Below are 23,701 nucleotides of genomic sequence, written 5' to 3'. Positions count from 1 at the left end.
CGTGCATGTGTCAGTCTACAGTACATTCTGTCCTAACCATGATTTCCTGTCAAAGGCTTTCATGGCACGTGCCACTTTCAGACCACAGAAGTCCCCTCGTCCTCAGTCTCTCTTACAAAACCTTTTTCAATTTCCACTCATCTGGGTCACAGGAGGCTGTAGAACAATGCTGGTGCTATTGACTCCCTGCCCACGTCTCGACATGTTACTGATACTCTAATGGCACAAGTGCCAGTGCCTTATCGCACAACAGCCCTTGCCCTTGAAAACTACACAAGTGGTTCCACAGTGGAATATAGCAATCAGGAGGCAGAAAAAGGGCCACCTTATTATGGGGTGAATCCCAACTTTCACTTAAGTAACATTTTCTCTTACTCTCCCATTGACATCAATGCATGACTAAGCGAAAACTTGACTTAACTGGAAGTAGGGATTTGCCCCTTAGGCCTTTACTGGCACACTAAACTCCCCAGGGATCAGCTCTTGGCCCAATCAGTTATTAGTCAAAAGTTGCCATATTGTGATGACTGACATAAAACCTCTTTAACCCTTTTGATTGGCAAGACAGCGACAGGTGTTCTGTGACTTTCAGAACAGTACAGTGTATCCTCTGTCAGGTGGCTGTACTGAAAGTTACATCACCTCATCTAATGTGCTTCTCCTGCAAGGTAGTTCACATGTGAGAACATATTTGGCTACAGCCCCAATCAGTGTGAATGTGAAACGCCCTACTCTGCTAACATTACCTGAAGGTCAGTTATTGAGAAGTGAGAGACTGGTCTGACTGTATGTACGGCCTGTGTTTAGCCCATAAGAAATCATACAATGTGTAACCAATGTGTGTAAGTGTGTGGATGTGGTCCGTGTGTGTGTGCACGTGTGTGTTATGCAAGCATTTAAGTGTCTTTGTTTCCATGAGTATGTGGGTCGATGCGTGTCTACATTTACAAAACATTAAGAACACCTGCTCTTTCCATGACAGACCAGGTGAAAGCTATAATCCCTTATTGATATCACTTGTTAAATCAAATCAAATCAAATCAAATTTATTTATATAGCCCTTCGTACATCAGCTGATATCTCAAAGTGCTGTACAGAAACCCAGCCTAAAACCCCAAACAGCAAGCAATGCAGGTGTAGAAGCACGGTGGCTAGGAAAAACTCCCTAGAAAGGCCAAAACCTAGGATGAAACCTAGAGAGGAACCAGGCTATGTGGGGTGGCCAGTCCTCTTCTGGCTGTGCCGGGTGGAGATTATAACAGAACATGGCCAAGATGTTCAAATGTTCATAAATGACCAGCGTGGTCGAATAATAATAAGGCAGAACAGTTGAAACTGGAGCAGCAGCACAGTCAGGTGGAAGTTGAAACTAGAGCAGCAGCATGGCCAGGTGGACTGGGGACAGCAAGGAGTCATCATGTCAGGTAGTCCTGGGGCATGGTCCTAGGGCTCAGGTCAGTTGAAACTGGAACAGCAGCATGGCCACAGCATTAAATAAATATTATCTCCAGCCCGCTCTCACTCTCCCAACCTATAGCCCATGTTAAAGTACACGCTGTACCCTGGCACGTTCCCCTGTTAAATCCACTTCAATCAGTGTAGATGAGACAGTTGAGACATGGATTGTGTGTGTGTGCCATTCAGAGGGTGAAAGGGCAAGACAAAATATCTATTAAGTGCCTTTGACTGGGATACGGTAGTCGGTAGGTGCCAGGAGCACCGGTGTGTGTCAAGAAATGCAATGCTGCTGGGCTTTTCACGCTCAACAGTTTCCCGTGTGTATCAAAAGTGGTCCACCACTAAAACAACATCCAGCCTAGTTCACACAACCGTTGGAAGCATTGTAGTCAACATGGGCCAACATCCCTTTGGAACGCTTTCGACTCCTTGTAGAGTCCATACCCCGACGAACTGAAGCTGTTCTGAGGGAAGGGAGGGGGGGGGGTGTCTATATATGCGTTTGTGTTTGCATTCCTATTGCGAGGAGGGGTGTGTGTGTGTGTAGGGGGTATTAAACTACGTGTCACCGACACCACTGCGACCCAGACAACCTCAACAGCTGTCCCACAACTGCTTTTCCAACGTCGCTCACTCTCCCTTTCTTTCTTGCTTTGCCTCTGCAGCTCCATGGGCATAACAACACTCACTCCCAGCTTGGCCCCACCTTACTCTCCTGTTCAAATATGGTTACTTATCTCCAGCCCGCTCTCACTCTCCCAACCTATAGCCCATGTTAAAGTACACGCTGTACCCTGGCACGTTCCCCTGTTAAAGGCCGCCCTTCTGTTCTATAGGCGACGCTAGCTTCGTGTTGTTTTCTCCCAGCTGTGCACAGTCCAAGACCAAATGTGTTGGATTGGAGAATCGGAGTCTTGAGTGATGAGATAATGTGAAAGTAGGCTGCAATGCATGTATTTGTCATGCTTTTTTAAATTAGATTTTTTTAAATATGCCATATATAGGTGACACATAGGGAAAGAAGCTAGTGCGTCTGGTGAAGACATGCAAACCTGTGACACACAACTCCAGATGTCTGTGACTTCTCTGTGGTCCAAACTGCAGTTGGTTTGTGACCACAATATTTATTTAATGCTGTACTCTTAGAAAGGTGTTCGATTAGGTAGCAGAACTTGAACAGGACAAAATGAACAGCAGCAGCTGTCTACATGATTCTAAAATGACATTCCATACTGAACACGAATTAAGAATCCCCAAAAAGCCCCTTTTAACCTGTTGAAATATAATCTTTATGTTCTCTAGGAAATTGTAGTAAGACCACAATCGAAAGATAAAATAGAATATGATTAGAATAATTATGCTATGTATACCACCATATCAATTGTAAAAATCAAAATAATATTTTTGGAACTGTGTGATATTTATTGTAATTCTAACACACTGCCCCATATAACACAACATTGCAGTCTGTAATATCCCTGACGGTGTCCCAGTTAGCATCAAGCAATTGGCAGGCAGGTGGCCCTCCAAAGTGATAACGGAGCACTGTCAGTAACCTTGTACAGAGGCCTTACTGGTGGGCCACCAGCTTTAGTGTGCAAATTAACCCATCAGAGATGCAAATTAACCCATAAGCAGCAAACTGCTTACCTGCTGGTGTTAGGCCTTGATAGCAGACTGCTTATGGAAGAAGTATCACAGCAAGCAGCACTTTTTTTGTTGCTTGCTGGGGTATTGGGTGCTTTTGGACACTACGCTTGCTTGCGGGTATCCCTACTGGGTCATTACCTCCTATGTCAGAGCTGCCCTTCTCTGAGCATCACCCCCCCTGCCCATTTCAACTTCCCCTCCCTCACTCCTCTTTAGCCCACACCGCCCCGCTTCGCCTCCCAAACCTCCCCTCACCACTCCATATACTCTCAGTACATTGTGTACCCAGCTGAACATGGGAACAAGCTACACATTGTCTGCAGAGCGTGTGCGCTCCTGTGTCTTTCCCATACAGTATTAGAGACAGGGCGGGGCATTTAACATGTTCTGGTCTGATAGTGTGATGACAGCACTCTGTACGTATGGTTCCCCAATACTCCACGTTCCTCTTCTATTGGAAGGAAATACAGGTCAGTCAGACAATAAGAGAGGAGAGACAGAGGTCAAAGTTCCTCTGGACGGCTTTCACTGAGCTTTGTTTTGGACCTGACTGGGGGGTGGAAGTGGCCATGATCGAAGATAGAGATGGTTTAGATAATAGCTTCAATTGTGATGAATGACGACTCTAATTCTTCCTCTCTCTCTGTCAGCTTTCTAATAAAGATCAATTATCCTCATCTCATCATTAGCATACACATGCAGGATTATCCTAATTTTATCATTAGCATACACATGCAGGATTATCCTAATTTTATCATTAGCATACACATGCAGGATTATCCTAATTTTATCATTAGCATACACATGCAGGATTGTCCTCATATTATCATTAGCATACACATGCAGGAGTAATATGGGCAAAATCTTTGTAATAATTGGTTAGAACCAGCTCAAGACTGGATGACAATGAAGACTTTACCCGTCATTGTGAATTTATTTTGGTTCAAGGAGCGTTGTGAACGGACATGGCCCTTGGCTGTTCCTAGTAGAGGTCGACGGATCACGATTTTTCAACACCGATACCGATTATTGGAGGACCAAAAAAGCCGATACCGATTAATCAGCCCGTTTATTTATTTGTAATAATGACAATTACAACAATACTGAATGAACACTTATTTTAACTTAATATAATACATCAATAAAATCCATTTAGCCTCAAGTAAATAATGAAACATGTTCAATTTGGTTTAAATAATGCAAAAACAAAGTGTTGGAGAAGAAAGTAAAAGTGCAATATGTGCTATGTAAGAAAGCTAATGTTCCTTGCTCAGAATATGAGAACATATGAAAGCTGGTGGTTTCTTTTAACATGAGTCTTCAATATTCCCAGGTAAGATGTTTTAGGTTGTAGTTAGGAATTATAGGACTATTTCCCTCTATACCATTTGTATTTCATTAACCTTTGACTATTGGATGTTCTTATAGGCACTTGAGTATTGCCAGTGTAACAGTATAGCTTCCGTCCCTCTCCTCCCTGGGCTCGAACCAGCAACACAAAGACAACAGCCACCATCGAAGCAGCGTTACCCATGCAGAGCAAGAGAAACAACTACTAGAAGGCTCAGAGCAGTGATGTTTGAAACGCTATTAGCGCGCGCTTACTAGCCAGCCATTTCACTTCGGATACACCAGCCTCATCTCAGGAGTTGATAGGCTTGAAGTCATAAACAGCGCAATGCTTGCCGCACAACGAAAGTGCTGTTTGAACGAATGTTTACGAACCTGCTTCTGCCAACCTCCGCTCAGTCAGATACTTTAATGCTCAGTCAGATTATATGCAACGCAGGACACTCAAGATAATATCTAGTAATATCATCAACCATGTGTAAACTAGTGATTACGATTGATTGTTTTTTATAAGATAAATGTAATGCTAGCTAGCAATTTACCTTCGCTTACTTTCGGGTAACAAGCATTGTGGAGTGCAACGAGAGAGTCAGGTCGTTATTGCGTTGGACTATTACGAGATTGAATCCCCGAGCTGACAAGGTGAACATCTGTCGTTCTGCCCCTGAACGGGGCAGTTAACCCACCATTCCTAGGCCATCATTGAAAATAAGAATGTGTTCTTAACTGACTTGCCTAGTTAAATAAAGGTATACATTATCAGTTGGAGCTCGGCTTTACTGCAGCTTGGCTCCCAAATAAAAGGTAGTCTCTGTGGTCTTTAAAATGACTATATAAAAGTTATTTTGAAAGTGGTTTATTAGATTTCATTTTCAGGGATCCACCTCAATGAACAATATATAAAGCGTATAAAACACCCAGTTATATAATACCAGTACAAACAGTAATGTTATTTTTGAGGACTACAATGGTGAGAGACAGGGTAATGTGTTGAGCTCGTTAAAACCATAGTATTGCAACAAAAACACAGCACCTGCGGGTTACCACTGGATTTACTAGCTACTAACGGAGATTACACGGAAATCCGAGCCACAAAAAAAAAACCTGGTTGCAGCGAAAAACTGTAGAATAAAACTAGCAGGCCATCTGAACTAAATCAAAACAGGAAAAAGACACATGGAAGACTGATATCAATAAAATGATCAGACTGGAAATGTAGCCTACGCCAACTATGATCATTTAGTTAGCACATTTATTTACAGACAAATACAGCACAGGAGGCTGCTGAGAAGATGTCTCACAATAGTGGCTGGAATGGAGTGAATGGAATGGTATCAATGTTCAAAACCATTCCATTTATTCTGTTTCAACCATTACTATAAATTATAATAAATTACATTTGTAAAGACTAGGACCAAAATGGTAATACATTCTTAAATGTGGGAGTATCATTTGTTAATGCAATCTGTCTATTCTAGTTGTGCCATGCACTTGGTGGTTAGATACTATAGGTGGTTCAACTAGTTCATAAACGATTAGATAGCTAGCAGAGGTTTGTGAGCCCAATGTATATTGGACAATTAATTATAAAATGCAGTTTATGTCATGTGTAAATGAAAGATTTGGTCTGATGATTTGGTCCTAATAAAAAAACAAGACTTATTTTTTTATAATTTATTCAAGAGAAACTGAAGTTGTCAAACATTTACAGCAACAAAAAATATGCTTTACTAAAACATCTAATGGCTCAAGTTAGCTTCTTAAACAAAAAAGTTCATAACTTACATGATACGCACTGTATACACACTTTGACATAGGTGCTGGAAGAAGTAGTAGTTCAGGAGAACAAACAGAACACCACGAATGGTTTGGTTCCTTGTACAGTGAAAGAAGGTTGCATAGAGGAGTGGGTTGGTTTTTAAGCATAATCATTACGGTAGCTGTATGACTAGTGCTCCCCTTAAACCATGGCAATACACATGTAACCTACAAGCAAATTTTTCACTACTCCCAACAAGGTACGACATCATGTATGAACAATAGGTGGCGGAAAGAGCTTCAGTTCCCTTATCATATACAGTATATTTCAACGTAAAACATGAAGGTAGAGTAGTCATGCAACAGTAGACGTTGCCATGACGTTAAAGGGAGTGCTCACTTACTTATTAACTCCGAAAGAGGTCAGAGGTTACAAGAGGTTTTCCAGGTAACAAACTGGTCTCTTAAGTAAAGCGGAGTGTCACTGGGTGTACAGTCTAACATTAAAATAGAGGTATCTGAGAAAGAGGTGTGTTAATCTCAGAAGTTATCTGTAAAAAATAAAAATACATCTAAAAAAGGCAAAGTTATCTGCAGAGAAGCTTGAAGGTAAAGTATTCAAAATCTCAAACGGCGATCAGAGTAGCTAACGGTAGCGAAAAAAAGAAAATACTCTAAAAGCATCTTAGAGGAGTTTGACCAGTGAGGTTGGTTGAGGTTAAAGAAAAACTGACTCGGGTCTAAACCTCACAGTTAAAGAAATGGCCCTCTAAAAACGCAAATTAAACAGGTCTAGACCGAAACCAGTTTAAAAGTAATCTAGTGAGACGGTCTAGTGAAAGACAACGGTCAGAGAAGGAGACTGAGGTAGGATTAGACTATCAAACACAGATCCGAGTGTTTGTCAATAGCCGTAAACGAAAGAAAAAAAACAGGAAACTAGACTAATAAAAAAAGGAAAGAATGGGTTGCCTTGACACAAGATACGGTCCCAACTGAATCCTGGAAACACGTCTATGAATCAATCGTCAACTACCGTGCTCACTTAAAATAAAAGCAAATAGATAACACAGAGAACATTCCCAATATGCTGTGGTTCAACTGTTTGTTGGTTGGTGCTTGCTGAAGTCCACATTCTGCAATGCAGGATTAGCTTTTTGGAAAGATCCAGCCCTGGTTTAGACTGTCAACCATTACGTGAACAGGTATTGTCACTCGGACTTACTAAAATACTAGGAAGAGTCATTACAAGTCAGAAACATTGCAAAAAGACACTTCACAATCTAGATGGTAGACTCTTAAGTGGTAGTGTTTGAAAAACGACGACGATGACTATGCGTTTTGTGTGTGTACAATAGTATCTGTCCATTCAACTGTTATTCCCACACACATCTCGTTTATAGTGAAGTGACACAACTAAAAACGGCTCTATGGTGAGCGAGGAAAAGGTGATTTTTTAAAACCACTTTTTTTTTTAGTCGTGGTGCTACTTGGGGGAACTATTACCAATGCCAAACAATCGACATCCTAAGCTGAAGAACCTCCAACAGATATTCAAAAACCATTCCATTACAAAGATCACACGTTGTTGATCACAACTGTCCTTTTGATCCCATTCCATAGCATTATTCACATGATGTTATCAGCAAATGTTATGGTTACAATATCCAAAGTCAAAGAAGTAAATGAGAGTTTAAAAGGGATTTCGAAGTGCTCAAAGTTGCCTGCTTTGCCCTTAATTGGCACTAGGCTTAAAGTGAGTCTAAAATCCCCTTTGGTGAGGGTCCTGAATCTTCATACACAAACCTCACATTGAAACCATAACATGCTCACAGTAGCCAACAGCCACATTTCATTATTCATTTCTGTATAAAAAAAAGACACTGTCAATGTCAACTTAATAGTGAGTGACATACAATAATGTAAGACTTTTCATCGTAGTTACTAGCTAATCAGTCAATTTTTCGGTCTGAAATTAACCTGATTCCGTTTCATACCAAATTTTTGGGATATATAACATAATCAATTTATATTTAGCCCAATATTAAAATTGTGACAGTGTCCACAACTCTGGTACAATTTGGTTTACGCAATAGGTAATTCCCCTAAAACCATTTTATGATCTTATATAGGGAGATGGCACCGTTTGGCTTCAAATGCACGACATAACAATATTATCATATTATATAGGCCTGCTACCAAGGGAAAATTGTATACTGCATGTATAAAAAAAAACATCAAACTACTTAGGAACCAAATTGGTTACCCCTCCATCTGATGAAAGTCTAATAAGGCACAAGGGTGTAGAGGGAGGGGAACAGGGGTGTTGATGATGCTGCTTGGTTGATACTAGTGCAATGTGTCCAAATTGAGGACAGGGGACATGGGGCGCTGTGTACTGAACTACCCAATATAACCCACCCTTATAAATTGTCTATAAATAAAGTTGTATTGAACTGAATTCACATTTCCAATTCACAGTATACAAGTCCCTTCTTCTACATCATTATCGTCGGTCGTTTTAGGAATACTTTTTAAAACTCTGGTATAGAGGGTACACAGTGCAACATGTTATCCTCTCCGGTATATACGTGAACGATTATCCATCCATACTAGCCTATGTGGCCCCATCCAACACACGTCAACATCGGAGAAGAAGGAAGAAACGGTACATGTCCGTCCGGACCAATTCAAATAAAAAAACAACATTGAGAAAAATTTATTTTGAAGACCAGCTCATCAAATAACAAATCATTATTACTCCTTGTGGCCATTAAGATATACTTTATTAGTCCCTACAGGATGGACATTTTATCTAACCCCCTGGATACACACACACACATTAGGTTGGAGAGGTAGGTGGCACCTGCTGGCTCACTCCCGCCATATTTTTTGCCCTCTTCAGCAGTGGGATTCGAACCGGCAACCCTCCAGATGCTGGCCTGCTTCTCCAACCTCAAGGCTACTGCCGCCCCCATTCCAAACCAGGTGTGCCAAGGAACACTTTGTGTTCTGGCATACTTGACCGTCGTCCGTTGGTGAATGTCTTTGGGCTTTTTAAAAATAAAAGGTGCGGTGGGGGAAGGGGAGAGGACCTGACTTCTCACATGACTTATTGCATAGCTTTCCCGATAAAGGTGTCCTGATTTTAGAAGCGCTGACCGCAAACCCTCCATTCTTTCACATTTGGGAGCAATTGTAGAGGTTTCACAGTTCACAGTCCCTTTTTACACCTCTGTACAGATGTGGAATCCCACCTTCAGTTTGTATACCAATCTGTGGAGAAAGAGAGAGAACCAGATGATTGAATGTTCGTCAATATGAAATACAGGCCCACAGGTTATCATAATTCTTTAGGCAGTGCTAATAGTGTACTGTGGAACTCCAGTGCATTCACTGATCTGTGCATACAAAATGTATAGCCTATAGAAATATTCCATTATGCAAGGCCATTCAAATGTGCGAGATTGGTGGGATTTAGACCCTGATTGGTTGACAAGTCCGAGATTTCCGATAGTGTCATGGTATAAATACCATGACAACCACTCCAAAAAACAAACAAACACTGAAACTGTTGACGTAACCCAGATCCTTTAGTTTTCGCTTTAATCTCAATGATGCACACTATTAAGTAGTGAAGTACGTGCCATGGATAGGTTGCATAACTCATACCACATGGTATGTGCACAAGTGGGCCAGCTGGACTGATGCATAAAAAGAACCCACTTGACATGAAAAAGACAAACTGCTCGAATGTCATTTTAAAAAATGACACTGATAATTATATTGATGTATTGATGATTTTTACAAGTTTTAAAAATAGCTTCTTTACAGTGGTCTCCATTGAGGCTGTAAAAAGTCTGCACAACCCCATTTATCCCCCCCCGTGCAGCAACCACTGCAGCACTTGTGTTCCATGAGCAAAAGGGCCCCTTTCCTTCACTAACTGCTTACAGCACTCTCAGCTGCTGTAAGGGCCCTGCAGCAGCTGACACTGTCAGGCTAAAAGCCAACCATTATGGATTGCTCTTAAGCCCAGGGGGGATCGATCGATGGTGGTAGCAGACTTCACCTCCCATTCTTGTGCAGGCTTGTTGAGGAGGAAGACTGTGCCAGGGTCACTTAATTAAGGCAAGCAAAAGAAAATGCTTTCAAATATTTTGCAACGGAAAAATGGAAATGAGCAGTTCTTATTGGAAGAGTCCATGTAGTCCCTTCCTGTTGGTCTGTTAGTGCCTAATGAACACAACCCAGCTAAAGATCCTGTCAAGACTCGTGGGAGGTGGGAGACACCTATTCTGAGCAGAGGCCATTTAAAGTCTGCTGAAACACAACTTTCACCCATGCCACTAGCATGCAGAGCAATTTCTCAAGCAAGACTTTTGCTAGGACTGTCAATGGTTTGAGCTGGGGGGAGGGGAAAACTGAACATTTGCTGTTGGCAAAGAGGTTTGGAACTCTATTTTTGATCTATTAACTAATTTACCGCATGGTGCTGTCACCATGGAAGGCCAAAACTCCACCCCACCAAAAAAGGCTGACATTATAAGCAGTTCTCATAGTAAAAGGGTTTCATCATAATTTTCACAGTATTATTCCAACCTCATAGCGTGGAAATATACTGAACAAAAACAACAATTTCAAAGATTTTACTGAGTTAGTTCATATAAGGATATCAGTCAATTTAAATAAATTAAATTAGGCCCTAATCTATGGATTTCCCATGACTGGGCAGGGGCGCAGACATGAGTGGGCCTGGCAGGGAATAGGACTACCCTCTGGGAGCCAGGCCCTCCCCTCTCAGATGATCATGCAGGTGAAGAAGCCGGATGTGGAGGTCCTGGGCTGGCATTGTTACACGTGGTCTGCAGTTGTGAGGCCAGTTGGACGTACTGCCAAATTCTCTAAAACAATGGTGGAGGCGGGTTACAGTAGAGAAATTAACATTAAATTCTCTTGCAACAGCTTTGGTTGACATTCCTGCAGTCAGCATGCCAGTTGCACGCTTCCTCAAAACATCTATTGCAATATATTGTGACAAAACTGCACATTTTAGAGTGCCTTTTATTGTCCCCAGCACAAGGTGCACTTGTGTAATGATCATGCCGTTTAATCAGCTTCTTGATATGCCTCACCTGTCAGGTGGATGGATTTTCTTGGCAAAGGAGAAATGCACCTTAACAGGGATGTAAACACATTTTTGCACAAAATTGGAGAGAAATAAGCTTTTTGTGTTTTTGGAATATTTCAGGGATCATTTCAGCTCATGCTACTAACAGTTTAAATGTTGCGTTTATATATAAAACACAGGGAAATCACGTTTTTGACTGCACTGGGTCTTTACGCTCCTCTTTAGATCTCCAATGTGCCACCCTCTTATACTCAACTAACTATAATCATTTCTGCTCCTGCGTTTTAAAAGGACTGAAAAGCCTCAGTCACTGCCAGGCAAGTTCTGTAACAGTGTGCAAGCAATTAAAACTAGCAGAGGAGTCTGGTCCTCACCCAAACTCGAAACCAGTTATAACATTCTCTGTACGACCACAACAGCACCAGCGAAAACCATTAAAAGCGCTTAGGGAAAAGAAAGCAAAAGAGAGAAACTGACAAACTTATGCAACGCAACTTACGCAATGCCCAAGCTCACACCGAGGTTGGCTGTGCCTGCCTGTTTGTTTTCAGGTTTGGGAGGAATTCACCGTTCCAGCCTCAGGTAATTCACCCATCTTGAAGTGATTAGATATCAACAGGGGTTGAGTATTTGTGGGATAGTGGTGATTCATGGTTTCGGTCAGGGTTGGCAAACGTGTGTGGATCTTTGAGACACTCAGTGAAGCTATAGCAGCAGTGAGACTTATCTAAAAAAAAAAATCTGAGTTCATCACTAAAAATATCCCTGAAAGCAAGCTCCTAACTACTTTTTTGCAACAACACCAGCTGATCACGCACATCTTATCAATAAATGAGAGTTTAAAAGGCTCCAGCCAGAAGACCAAAACTGAGGCTCAGCAGAACAATGCTCAAAGACACACTGTATAGCCTACTCCAGTGTGCCTGACAAAAGAAAGTGATTGAAACCAAAACACAGCACAGATACGGTCGACTCACAACTGTACATGCCAATGCAGAACCCCAGCGCTGCCAGTCAGTAACACAGGCAGTCGAAGGCAGGGTGAAACGAGACCGAGTGGTGCATACAGCAAAACAAAGTTCAAAACACCCCGGTTACATAACTAAGCAAAAACGCTCTTGTTCTTGGACACCCACCCTCCACTCCCCCCAAAAATCATATAAAAAGTGACCCCGTTGGCATTTCTCAATCAACTCAAATTTTGTGTTTAGTTTTCACTGACTTCAGTCACCCCCCCCCAACCGGTTTCCATGACAACAAACCTCTATACATACGGTGAGACACACCCACAGAACACATTGAGTACATGCTGTACCATACAGCCAAATCACTGTCTAAACGACACCATTTCCATATAGACTGATAGTAGATGGAGAGAGAGAGAGAGCGACTTCCAAGTTTGAACATGCGTTCTTCTGCTCACCTAAAGTGTACCGTGTGCCCTAGGATAGGGTTGAACTAGACCCAGTTTGGAACCTATACGCTGTACATAGAAAGACTTGCGTAAGGCACCACAGTCAATATTCCCTGTTGATGTTACTCATGTGCAGGGCACTCGAAATCTCAAATAAAAAAAGATGGCCAACAAAACACAGATGCTCAAAATAAAAACAGAACCTCAGTTTAAGTAACGGCGGGGGAAAAGCTAAAGCGCATTGGCCTGGTTTATCTGGGTAGAGGCACACAGATACACAGGCTGGCAGGCAGAGGACAAAATGTTCCAAACGTGAGCCTCAGTAAAGCCTTGCATAGAAGGAGCTAACAGTAACCATAGACCGCTCTGAGAGTGCGCAAGCGTGTGTGTGTGTGTGTGTGTGTGAGAGAGACGTTGGACAACAACAACAGCGATGGAGGATGCCCACGGCAGTGGTGGAACTGGACAGAGAAGATGTCACTTTCAGAGAAGATGTCACTTTCAGTTCAGCCTGATCCTTGAACACTGAAAGGATTTGTATTTAACACAGGTTTAAAACCCCACCACCTCACTGTAAGCCCCCGATAACCCCCTCAACCTACCATATTCACCCCCTCCACCCACTCTGTGTTCTCAAGATCTAATCCCCCCCCCGTGTGACAGATGATGGATTCTCCCATCAGACAGGGTACCAGGGGTGGGTTACATAACAGGCATAACAGCTAAAATGAGGCCACTCCACACCGGTCGAGAGACACACAACACTACGCAGCTGGGCAATATGGCTTAAAAATCATATCTTGATTCTTTTCAAATTTATAGGTGGAGATATATATATATATATATATATGAGAGAGATTTTTTTTTTATGTCCTCTAAGTAAGCTTTGTTGCACAATTAACTTTCAAATACACTGCATTTCAAACAGTCAGCAAAATTCAAATGAATTCAGGGCTTGTGAAGTTATACCTAGGCTAAATATAAGCCTTCCACAACCATAATACCCACTAATAATTGAATTATTTTATCAAAATAGTTTTACCTGCTTTTTTGCAATATTCACTGATGTTGCTTTCAAGTCAGTCTATGAAAATGCCCTTTTTGTTACAAATTTAACCAGAACAGCTAGTATATCTGTCTTTGCTTCTAACAGTAAGTGGTACCGCACAACAATCAATATTCATTGATACTTCTGTTTTAGTAGTCTGCTCTGCGTGCAGTTTGAGGAGTTGAAACATAAAAAGAGGAACAATAGAAAGGGTAACTTCTCTATTACAGTAAAATAAAGTCAATGTCTTTCGGTGCCCATATGATTCTGTTGGGCCAAATCAGTCAGGAAGACATGATCGCTCATCTTTGATGTGGTGAGTGGCCGGGGGGAGGGGTTTCCTGTATGTGTGGAAATGAGAAGGTGAACAGTAACAGCAGGAATGAAGCAGATGAGACCAAAAAGACAGCACGAGAACAAACATTTCTACAAAACCTTGATTCTTGCGCCCGGCCCTACTTCACAGTTAACTCACTGACACTCATGGCACACTGGGCAGCTGGGAGGGGAGTGGCGAGGGGGGAAAAAGGTGAACGGCAGTCTAAAGCATTAGGGATTGGTCGGAGTGCCCCAAAAACTCTGACCATCTGGGTTCAAGTTCAGAGCGTCAGATTGGAACTTCAGATATCTAAACCATCCAGTCCTCAATCTCATCTACGAGAGATTAGGTTTATTAGAAGGATCCTTAGAGATTGAGCACAATCTAACACATTCAACCAATTCCATTAAAATGTGAGCTAACGTAGCGTGAGGCTACTGTCTTAATCCACAGAGGTTTTGAGTTGACACGTTTTTGACGAGATTCTTGACAAGATTGCCCCATTCCTCTGAGCGGTCTGCTGCATGAAGTCTCAGTTGTATCCCATGCAACCAAGCAGAGCGCTGCATTCCCGTGGGCCCCGACAGAGATCATTGCGGCGCGATCAGCATTTTTCATGCTGCGGGCAGGAGAGGGTGGTCAGACAGACAAGTCCAGCAGATTTTCTAAAAGGTTGTCTTTCTGTTGTTTTTATTGTATTAAAAGCACCTCTGTCGCACTATTCATAAAGGCTAATTCTCACTGACTATCTGCATTGATCCTGCTTTGTACTAACTCTTCTGACTCATCACATACGCTGCTGCTACTGCTCATCATCTATCCTGTTGCCTAGTCACATTACTCCTACCCATACAGAGCCTTCAGAAAGTATTCATACCCCTTAAGATGTCCCATGTGAGAATCTCTGGTATTTTTTATCTTGCCTATATGGCGTTAAATTCCTGGGACAGGGGCTGCCAAGCAAGCTGTGTCACATACGCCTAAAATAACATTTTCAGGACTAGCTCTTGTGGGATGAACAAAATCAGTCCCGCACAGACTTAATTAAATCAGCTCATGAAGAATGGAGCCTGTGGCTCACCCAGTGTCTGACAGTTACTCTTTAAGGGTTTATCATAGTCAAAAATGTGTACGCCTAGCACAACAGCAGTGTTGTGGAATATTGGACGATGGTTTTGCAGTTGAGAACTGTGGGGAGGTCAGTGTTCGGGATTATTATCCACCGCGGATGGTGGTCTCAGAGCCTTGTAGCTATGTCACAATGGGAACCCGGACTATTGTGTCTCAGCGTCTGTGGACTATGATTTACACTTTTTGTTCCGTGCTGCATTTCACCCTGGCAATGAGTGTGCCGAAACCTGGGTTCAAAGTACTGGTTTTCTTTCAAATATTTTGAGTGCGCGCAGATCAAGTATTCAAAAGAAACGGGTGTCTTACAGCCAACCACAGAGGCACTGGGAGTAGTCTACTTAGTCTCTCCGAAAAACAAGGTGAGGACATCCACGGCCCAAAGACTAACATGGCACAATGTCCTTAGACGCCCTGAAAGTCCAAATGGCTAAGACAACTGGAATTAAGCAGCCTGCCAAGAAATTCCAATAAGTCATGATCAAATGTGATGTGAGTGTACCTGAGAGGTAAGCAAAGGGCATCTGTTACTCAACTCAGCCCAAGAAGAATAGGGCTTGTTTACAGAGCACTGATACCATCTCCCATACTCACGCAGAGGAGGAGCAGCAGGAAGTGGAGGGCTGGGCCAGGTTTGGCTTTGGAAAGCAGACGACCCCGGCTGATCTGCTCATCTACAGGCAAACATAGTGTTAAACTAAAGGCCCCTGAGGGGATGATCTGTCAGAGCAGGAGAGCGTTATGAAAGAACGGAAAATGGGCCAGAGAGAGGGAGGGAGCGATGCAGTTTGGAATGGCACTGGCAACCGTACAGGGTACACTTTGCCCCTCAGGGCAGGTAGCATGGTTTTGATTAAAGCCAGAGAGAAAGAAGAAATAGAAAAAATAAAAAGAGGGGGAGGGAGGAGCGGTCAGATGAATAAGCAGAAAAACGAGTGAGTCGTAAGAGACTGAGCGAGGGATCTCTGGCATGCAGAATTGCTTGTCTGGACTCAGGACCAGCATGTTTGTATTTGAAATAGCAGTCAGTGCGTCAAGGCATTACCAGCAAACCAGTTATCTTGTGTTGCAGCACTGAGTGCGACTGAACAGAGAGGGGAGGCCAAAGCCTCTGCTAAGTCAAAAACAGTTCATCTCAGATTAAAGTCAATGTGGCAGTGAGGAGAATAGCTTTCACTGATTTACATGGGTATTAATACAAGGCTCCCGAGTGGTGCAGCGGTCTAAGGCACTGCATCTCAGTGCTAGAGGCGTCACTACAGACCCTGGTTAAATTCCAGGCTGTATCACAACGGGCCGTGATTGGGAGTTCCATAGGGCGGCGCAGAATTGGCCCAGCGTCGTTAGGGTTTGGCCGTCATTGTAAATAATATTGTACATGTTCTTAACTGACTTGCCTAGTTACATAAAAGTTAAATAAAAATAAAATACATGAAAAAGAACTGACCCCCTAGGAATGCAAAGGAATGCGATTCTTGAAAGTTAAGTGGAGGCAGACCAAATACATGAGTGACATACTAACAAATCAGGAGGGCACTGACAGGGCTGCTAAACAGCTGACTGATATAGGATCAATTGACAGTGAAATAGGAGCAACTGCTATTAGGTCACATTTAATAAGGGTCAACTCTTCAGTGAAGCTATGTGAGTGAGTGAGCAGGTGAAATGTATGTGTGTGTCTATGTGAGAAGGAAGATAACCTACCTGGTAAAAGAGCAGTCCCTTCTCTGACAGACCAGGGGTTGGAAAGGGGAATGGGAGCGGTGTCACGCAGCACGCGTGACTTGGTCCACCCGCTCCTCCAGCTGGAAGGCGTCGGGCCGGTCCTGGGGGTTGACCGCCAGCATGTCCTGCAGCAGCTTCTTCACCCCCTCCGACATGGTGCTGCGTGTCTTCTGCGGGATGTGCAGGACCATCTTGGGGTTCCCCAGCAGCGCCTCGCCCACTGGCACGATCTCGCTGCCCTGCCGCACATAGGTGCCCAGCAGCTCGCGCTTCGACTCAGCGTCAATGAAGGTGATCCGCTCCAGCATGGCCCAGATGATAATGCCCAGGGCGAAGATGTCTGCCTTGGCCGTGTAATGGCCCTCCCACACCTCGGGTGCCATGAAGAAGTCCGAGCCGCAAGTTGACGACAGCCAGAACTTGTTCACGTTCTTGTTGTTGCTGCCGTCCCCGCCACCAGCTGTGGGTTGCTCTTCGCCATCGTTGCCACCGGCACCAAAGCCAGCGCAGACCTTGCTGAGGCCGAAGTCGGCCACTTTGAGTACAGGGAAGCCCGACTTCTGGGAGATGAGGATGTTGTCGGGCTTGAGGTCGCGGTGCACAATGTTGTTCTTGTGTAGGAAGGCCACGGCGCTGGTCAGCTGACGCATGAAGCTCTTGTTGGTGCGCGGGTCAGGCCGCCGTGACAGGATGTACTGGTTAAGATCCCCGCCCTCGCAGAACTCCATGACGAACCACAGGTAGCACGGCTCCTCTGGGTAGCCCAGAATCCGCTCACCTGGGGAAAGACAAAACGGCATTAAAGGGTAGCAAAAACACACACACTTGACAGTGAGATGCCTCATACACTAGGCTTAATTTATTGTAGCTCAGCAATATTGCGGAGGCCTCGGATACCCGCTTACACCCGCTCACTCCCCTATGCCTTGAGATGATTCTTGGATGAAGTAAAAAGAACAGTGTGTGACTCAGCGTTTTGAGCATACAACAAAGACTGTAGGGAACACAAAGCCAATCTGGTGGCAAGCACCATGGTGCTTTTAAATCACTAACATTTGTGTGACATTTGTGACAATATGGGATTTCAAGTGTGCCATGACAAAAACATGGAAAAACAACAATTCATGTAGGCTAATGAATGGGACTCTAACATGCTGACCACACCACTTGAGTTAGCGTGTGAGCGCTGAAAAATAAACGTACACATACATCTTATTCAATCATTTCACCCAAACTGCTCACGCATGTTAACGTGCGTATGCGTAGCCAGTCGCTAAAATAGAACTTGGTTCTATTTGTGACGCGCTGTAAGTCCCGCCGCCTCATTGGTTTTTAGGATCATATACCCACGTGGGTGATTGAAAGATGAACTGAGGTCCACATTCCAGTGCAGTTGGTGGTGGTAATGCACCTTAAAGTTGGTTGCCAACCTACATATAAAGTCCAAAAAAGAAGCATGAAGGATGAGAAATTACTAGAAATTAACTAGGTTTACCCTTTTATCTGTGGATTAATTGTCAGAGTAGAGGACCTCTGCATTTCAGGTAAAATAACAACCTAATGTTTATATCCCAGGACAAATTAGCAAGCAACAGCAAGCTAAATTGCCATGAATGTTTCATGCATTTCGACCTGTCCCCAAATGAATATAGTTGGTTCAGAGTTTGTTTTGATATTTCAACCTGCGTGTCCTGATCACATCTGGTGTGGATGGACAAAATCAACATGTGTGTGATGGCGCGCCCCCGGTCAGCATGTAATGGTCTATGGTTTCATTCTGGTCCCCATCAACCAGTAGACTAACATTCTCAATGGGAGGCAAATAATTAATGTACTTTTAGCATTATCCCCAACTTGCAACGCGTCCAACATGTTCATGCAACAGTGGAGGAGAGAAATGCTTGAACCAAAACAAACAATGTCTCGCTAATTTGATCCAGATCTGAGGGAAATGGCAGAGTGCTCAAGTAACATATGGTACGAAACGGGTGCTTCCGATGCTGAGTCATAGGCCAGTCTTTTTATGCTTGCTCGTTAGAAGTTAAATCAGGTTAGGTCGGTTTTAAACATCAAAGCGGGTTTAGCAAGGGTAGGCTGCCATTGTACTGAGCGGCTTTCCGCTTTGAAAACACTAACTACGCCCCGCCCCCTTCCACATCATGTGCAACGATCTCTATTAAAACAAATGGGACTTGTTGCTTAGGCCTAAATAAACTTCTGTGCACTATCTACACACATTAAGATAGGGCTGTGTGCAACAGTGCAATCAGCAATGCACTGATCTTGGCTAGGGTATCTGGGACTGTGTCCAAAGACTACAACTCAATGCAAACACAGGTAATCTGTCTGTGCCCTACAATGTTCGGGCTTAGTCAGCATATTTGAGAGCCGAGGAGGGTGAGTTGAACTAATGCAAGCTATAGGACTACAAATCCCTTCAGACAGTCGAGGCCAAGTCCCTCTAGTGTCAGCAACATGGTGGGGTTGAACCTGGGATTTAAATGGGTATGTAAACAGTATCCCAATAACCCCCTTTATCCTATTTGTTTTTCATCCCTGCACTGCCTTCAACAATGTCACACCCCCAGTGGGACAAGGGCAGAGAGAAGTTGGAGAAAAAAAAACAATAGGCACAACTACCTGTCTCATGAATTGTTTTAAACCACAATGTCAACCATTGTTTTGGTATTGGCTAACACATTAATTGACTTGCTGATATTGGTAAGGTCCGAATAGGCAACATTTTGCTCATGCAGCTTCTGAGTTCTGAAAACCTATGGGGAAATTTAAATAAAACTTGTTTCAAAATGTAGTATTTCAGTTTATAAAATGCAGGGAGTAACCTAATTGTGCAGATTGTGCAAGATACAATACAACAACTAGCTTACAATACAACAACTAGCTTACAATACAACAACTAGCTTACTTTATCAACTTAGACAGAAACTTGTTCCAAGATGGGATCAAGTTGATATTTTCCTGCCGGACAAGCCCTGAGCAACACAATGCAGCTTTGTGAGATGGCATTGCAGACAACACTACAGCGCCGTATCCATGTAGCCTAGCCTACATATAAGACAGTGCTGAAGGGTGTTACCTGAGCACATATTGACCAACAAGCTTTCATAAATATGATGATCATCCTAAGTTCATTAGACTTCAGAACACTATCCTCTCAAATCTGTGCAGAAAGTGGGTTAACCTGACCAATATTGATGATAATGTAAAAAAAATGCCAAAACATTTCTATTGACTTTTACACTATTTAGCCCAGAGAAGCTCCTTCTGTCTTTAAAATTATGGCTATTGGCTAAAAAGAAGTCTAGATTAATATTTAATTTGTTGACAAGTGTAATGGCCCGAATGGTGACACTTACATAAGGGCATTTCCATGTAAAAGGACCCATGAGCACCAACATGTGAAGTTTATAGGAGCATGTAAAATGAAAGCTAATATATATATATATATATATATATATTTATTTATTTATTTTTTAATTAAGGCATATATACATTTTTCAACCATTTTCAATCCTAAAAATTAGGAATACGCAAAGGTTCTGATTTCTGGTCAAACAGATAGAAAAGGGGTCTTAGATAACATCTACCAGAAAAAGACTTAAGGTAATATAAATAACACACAATAATGTTGATGTAAAGAACCCTGCCAACTATTACCTACACATATTAGTTTTGATAAATGATTTGCCTTCTTTAAGTTCAGAAAACATTGCCTTGTGCTTTGTCATTTTTTAAGATATTTTCTAATTTCTCTCCCTCATGAGGAGGGAGGAACATGAAATTTCACAGAAGGTAGACCTACCGAACAATTACAGTATTTTTACCAATATCATGTTTGTTTTAATAATTAAGTGATAAAAACTCATCATTCTGTTACCAAACTTAGCATCTGCACAGTTCTTTCAGTAAATGTGTTTTTGTAAAATGTTCCGTGGAAATAGTTCAAATGTGTCCTTGTCTAGAGAGTTGTATAGATTGATGAACTTTGAAATCAATGGTTTTTGTTTTGCAACATTTTGAAGTAAAAAAAGGTCAGCCTAATTTAGTTACCGTGGAATTGCCCATTGACAACTATAAAAAGGGCAGCAAAGGCAGTACAGGGGCTAAAAGCTCTAAACTTTAAGCCTAGAGATTAAAAACAAGATTCAGAAGTATATTTTTCTCAAATTATAAAAATGTATACTCCTATTTAATATACATTTAGGTTATATAAACTTGATTAGGAAAAAATACAATTAAGTGGAGTGCATTTAATAATAAGAAAAATTAGGAAATAGCATAGGTTAATATCATAACTTGCATGAAATATTGATTGCTTAATTTAAAAATGTATGCAAATTTGCAACCAGGAGAAGTTTAACTGATGGCCAACTAGAACACTGTTCTCTCAAGTGCTGGAAATAGCAAACTGCCTATACAACAGTATGGCAGCGTGAACCTATAGGTGGGACAATCGTTTTTACTAAAAACAAATGTATGACACTGAGCAACGTACAATTTATTACGAAATCAATAATGATGGATAATCTATTCTAGATGTTTACTTACTGCCCTCCCATCTAACAAGTCTCCTAATAGAAACAATAGGTAACGTGTTACACAATGTTTTCAACACTTTTGGCTTATTTCCCTCATCCACCTCGTTTTTTTTATATGCTGATCAACACTTTTGCAAAATTAGCCTACTTTTTGCAAACAATGGGTAAAACACTGAGTTAGCAGCTAGCTTGCTAATGAAACCATTGTTTTGATTGGCCTGCTCTGTATTGATCACAGATCTAACTAGCAAGCTATCTTATCAATTAAATCGAGTTACTGTCATTAAAAGGGTTACAAGACAACCAAACAGGCAGTGGATTTCGTCAACGTAAACATGAACTAGCTAACGTTAGTTACCTTTTAGTGAAGTCTCCACCAACCGCAGGTATTGTTTGGACCTTTTATTTCCATGACTCATTTTCTGGGCCATGCCGTTCCTTTGTAGCACACATTCCTCAAGCTGCACCACATTCTCGTGTTTCGTCTCCAGGCTTGCCAAGGCCCAGAATTCGGCCAGAGCGAGTTCCACATTTTCGGGAGCGTTGCACTGTAGTTTTTTAACCGCTACCCTTGCCCCAGTCCTCAGAGCAATTGCCTCGAACACTACCCCATAGCTGCCCCTTCCCACCTCCCGCAACAGATTGTATCGTGGTGCCATTACTATAGCATGCTCCAGGTTCTCGTTCTTGGAAAAGTTCATAGAGAAACAGTCCTCCTCCATAGGGACATCGATGTCTTCGTTGTTGTTCCCTACCACCAGCGCCCTCAAGACTTTGACCACCTCTTGTTTTACCTCCCGTTTCGTCTTCATTGTGGCGTTCTGTGCTTCAACCAGCCTTTTGAAAGCCCGCAGACTTCTTGGGGTTCTTATCTTTCGCCTTCTCGCGTTGTATATATCCATGACTTCTTTTTAGTTGAAAACAAGTGTTTAGGAAAAATATGTGTATCTTTCATTACTTGAGTCAAAACGAATGATCAAACCTGTGACGTTTAATTGTAGATTAAACGTCAGATAGCCCTCTCTACTTATATGATGCCGCTCTTTGAACAAATTTGATTAATAAACAACTGTACAGCCCCCAATGTACAAAAAGAGAGAGGAGGGAGTGGCTTGCTCCGAATTCTTCTTCTATGATATCATGGCGGTCGGCAAACAATAGTTTAAGTGCATGCCGCCACTTACTGTGCTGGAATGTATGATCAATCGTGATCTGCCCAATTCTGTACTACCATGAAAATACAATTCTAAACCAAATAAATCACTAACTTCCACCACACCCTGATGCTTTACACAACCCGAGTGAATTGATAACATTACCAATAAAAGCAATGAAGTCAACTTTATTCATTATCAAAGTGTCTTTTGACATCGCACATTCATGAGCACAATATTTCTCGAAACCCTCGAAACCCTGCCAGGACCATCAGAAGCACCAGACCCGACTGTAGGTCCACTTATTACAGGTACATCCATGTAAGCTCCATCAGTCCGCACTGTAGTTCTACCAATCTGTTTTACAGCCTCTGCATACGATACACCATGACTGATCCTATATCTCTAAGCCTCTCTAGACTCTCCCTGTACCTGGCATCCACCTAATGCTGCATTGTGTTCTCCCCCAGAATTACAGCACTTAACCTTCACATTGCTTCCACATTCACCGTAATCACGAGCCCCTCCACACATCTTTTCTTTCCTATACACTGAGCAGCTACATGTCCTATTCTTTGGCATTTAAAACACTGCATTGCATATGGGACAAATTCTCTAACATTCAAACTAAGGAATCATATCTGTGCTTTTCCCAGCAAGACTTTCTCAAACCTCAGCATCACTGATAAGCTTTCACTTCTTTGACCCTCTTTCATCTGTGGACAAATATATTCCAATCAAATAAAATGTTATTGGTCACATACACATGGTTAGCAGATGTTATTGCGAGTGTAGTGAAATGCTTGTGCTTCTAGTTCCGACAGTGCAGTAATATCTAACAGTATGTAGCAATTCCACAAAACTACCTAATACATACAAATCTAAGTAAAGGGATGGAATAAGAATATATACATATAAATGTATGGATGAGCGATGACTGAGCGGCATAGGCAAGATGCAATAGATGGTATAATAGACAGTATATGCATATGAGATGAGTAATGCAA

At 42.3% G+C, this 23,701-nt stretch overlaps 1 protein-coding gene across 2 annotated transcripts; it reads right to left on the bottom strand.

Moving 5' to 3' along the window:
• Positions 1-6,117: 6,117 nt before the first annotated feature.
• Positions 6,118-22,641, bottom strand: LOC112215939 (serine/threonine-protein kinase 35). 2 transcript variants are annotated; one of them, XM_024375449.2, is made up of 4 exons: positions 21,899-22,641; positions 16,961-17,759; positions 15,851-15,930; positions 6,118-9,492 (listed from the first exon to the last, which is right to left on the bottom strand). In XM_024375449.2, exons 1-2 carry the CDS (start codon positions 22,440-22,442, stop codon positions 17,023-17,025), a joined length of 1,281 nt encoding a protein of 426 aa, XP_024231217.1. In that variant the 5' UTR covers positions 22,443-22,641; the 3' UTR covers positions 6,118-9,492; positions 15,851-15,930; positions 16,961-17,022. The 2 variants fall into 2 exon arrangements, with proteins under 2 accessions (XP_024231217.1, XP_024231216.1); XM_024375448.2 differs by lacking the exon at positions 15,851-15,930 and having other exon boundaries at positions 21,899-22,640.
• Between the last annotated feature and the right edge of the window lie 1,060 nt (positions 22,642-23,701).

The sequence above is a fragment of the Oncorhynchus tshawytscha genome, linkage group LG16 (assembly GCF_018296145.1).
Source record: "Oncorhynchus tshawytscha isolate Ot180627B linkage group LG16, Otsh_v2.0, whole genome shotgun sequence".
Lineage (NCBI taxonomy): Eukaryota > Metazoa > Chordata > Actinopteri > Salmoniformes > Salmonidae > Oncorhynchus > Oncorhynchus tshawytscha.
The sequence above is the reverse complement of the archived record's forward strand: the minus strand, read 5'-3'. Positions and strand labels throughout refer to the sequence as shown.

Coding starts and splice junctions, on each gene's coding strand:
- LOC112215939 (XM_024375449.2), bottom strand. CDS start 22,442: ATGGATATATACAACGCGAGAAGGCGAAAGATAAGAACCCCAAGAAGT. Junction 17,760..21,898: donor GGTGGAGACTTCACTAAAAG/GTAACTAACGTT, acceptor GTCTTTCCCCAG/GTGAGCGGATTCTGGGCTAC.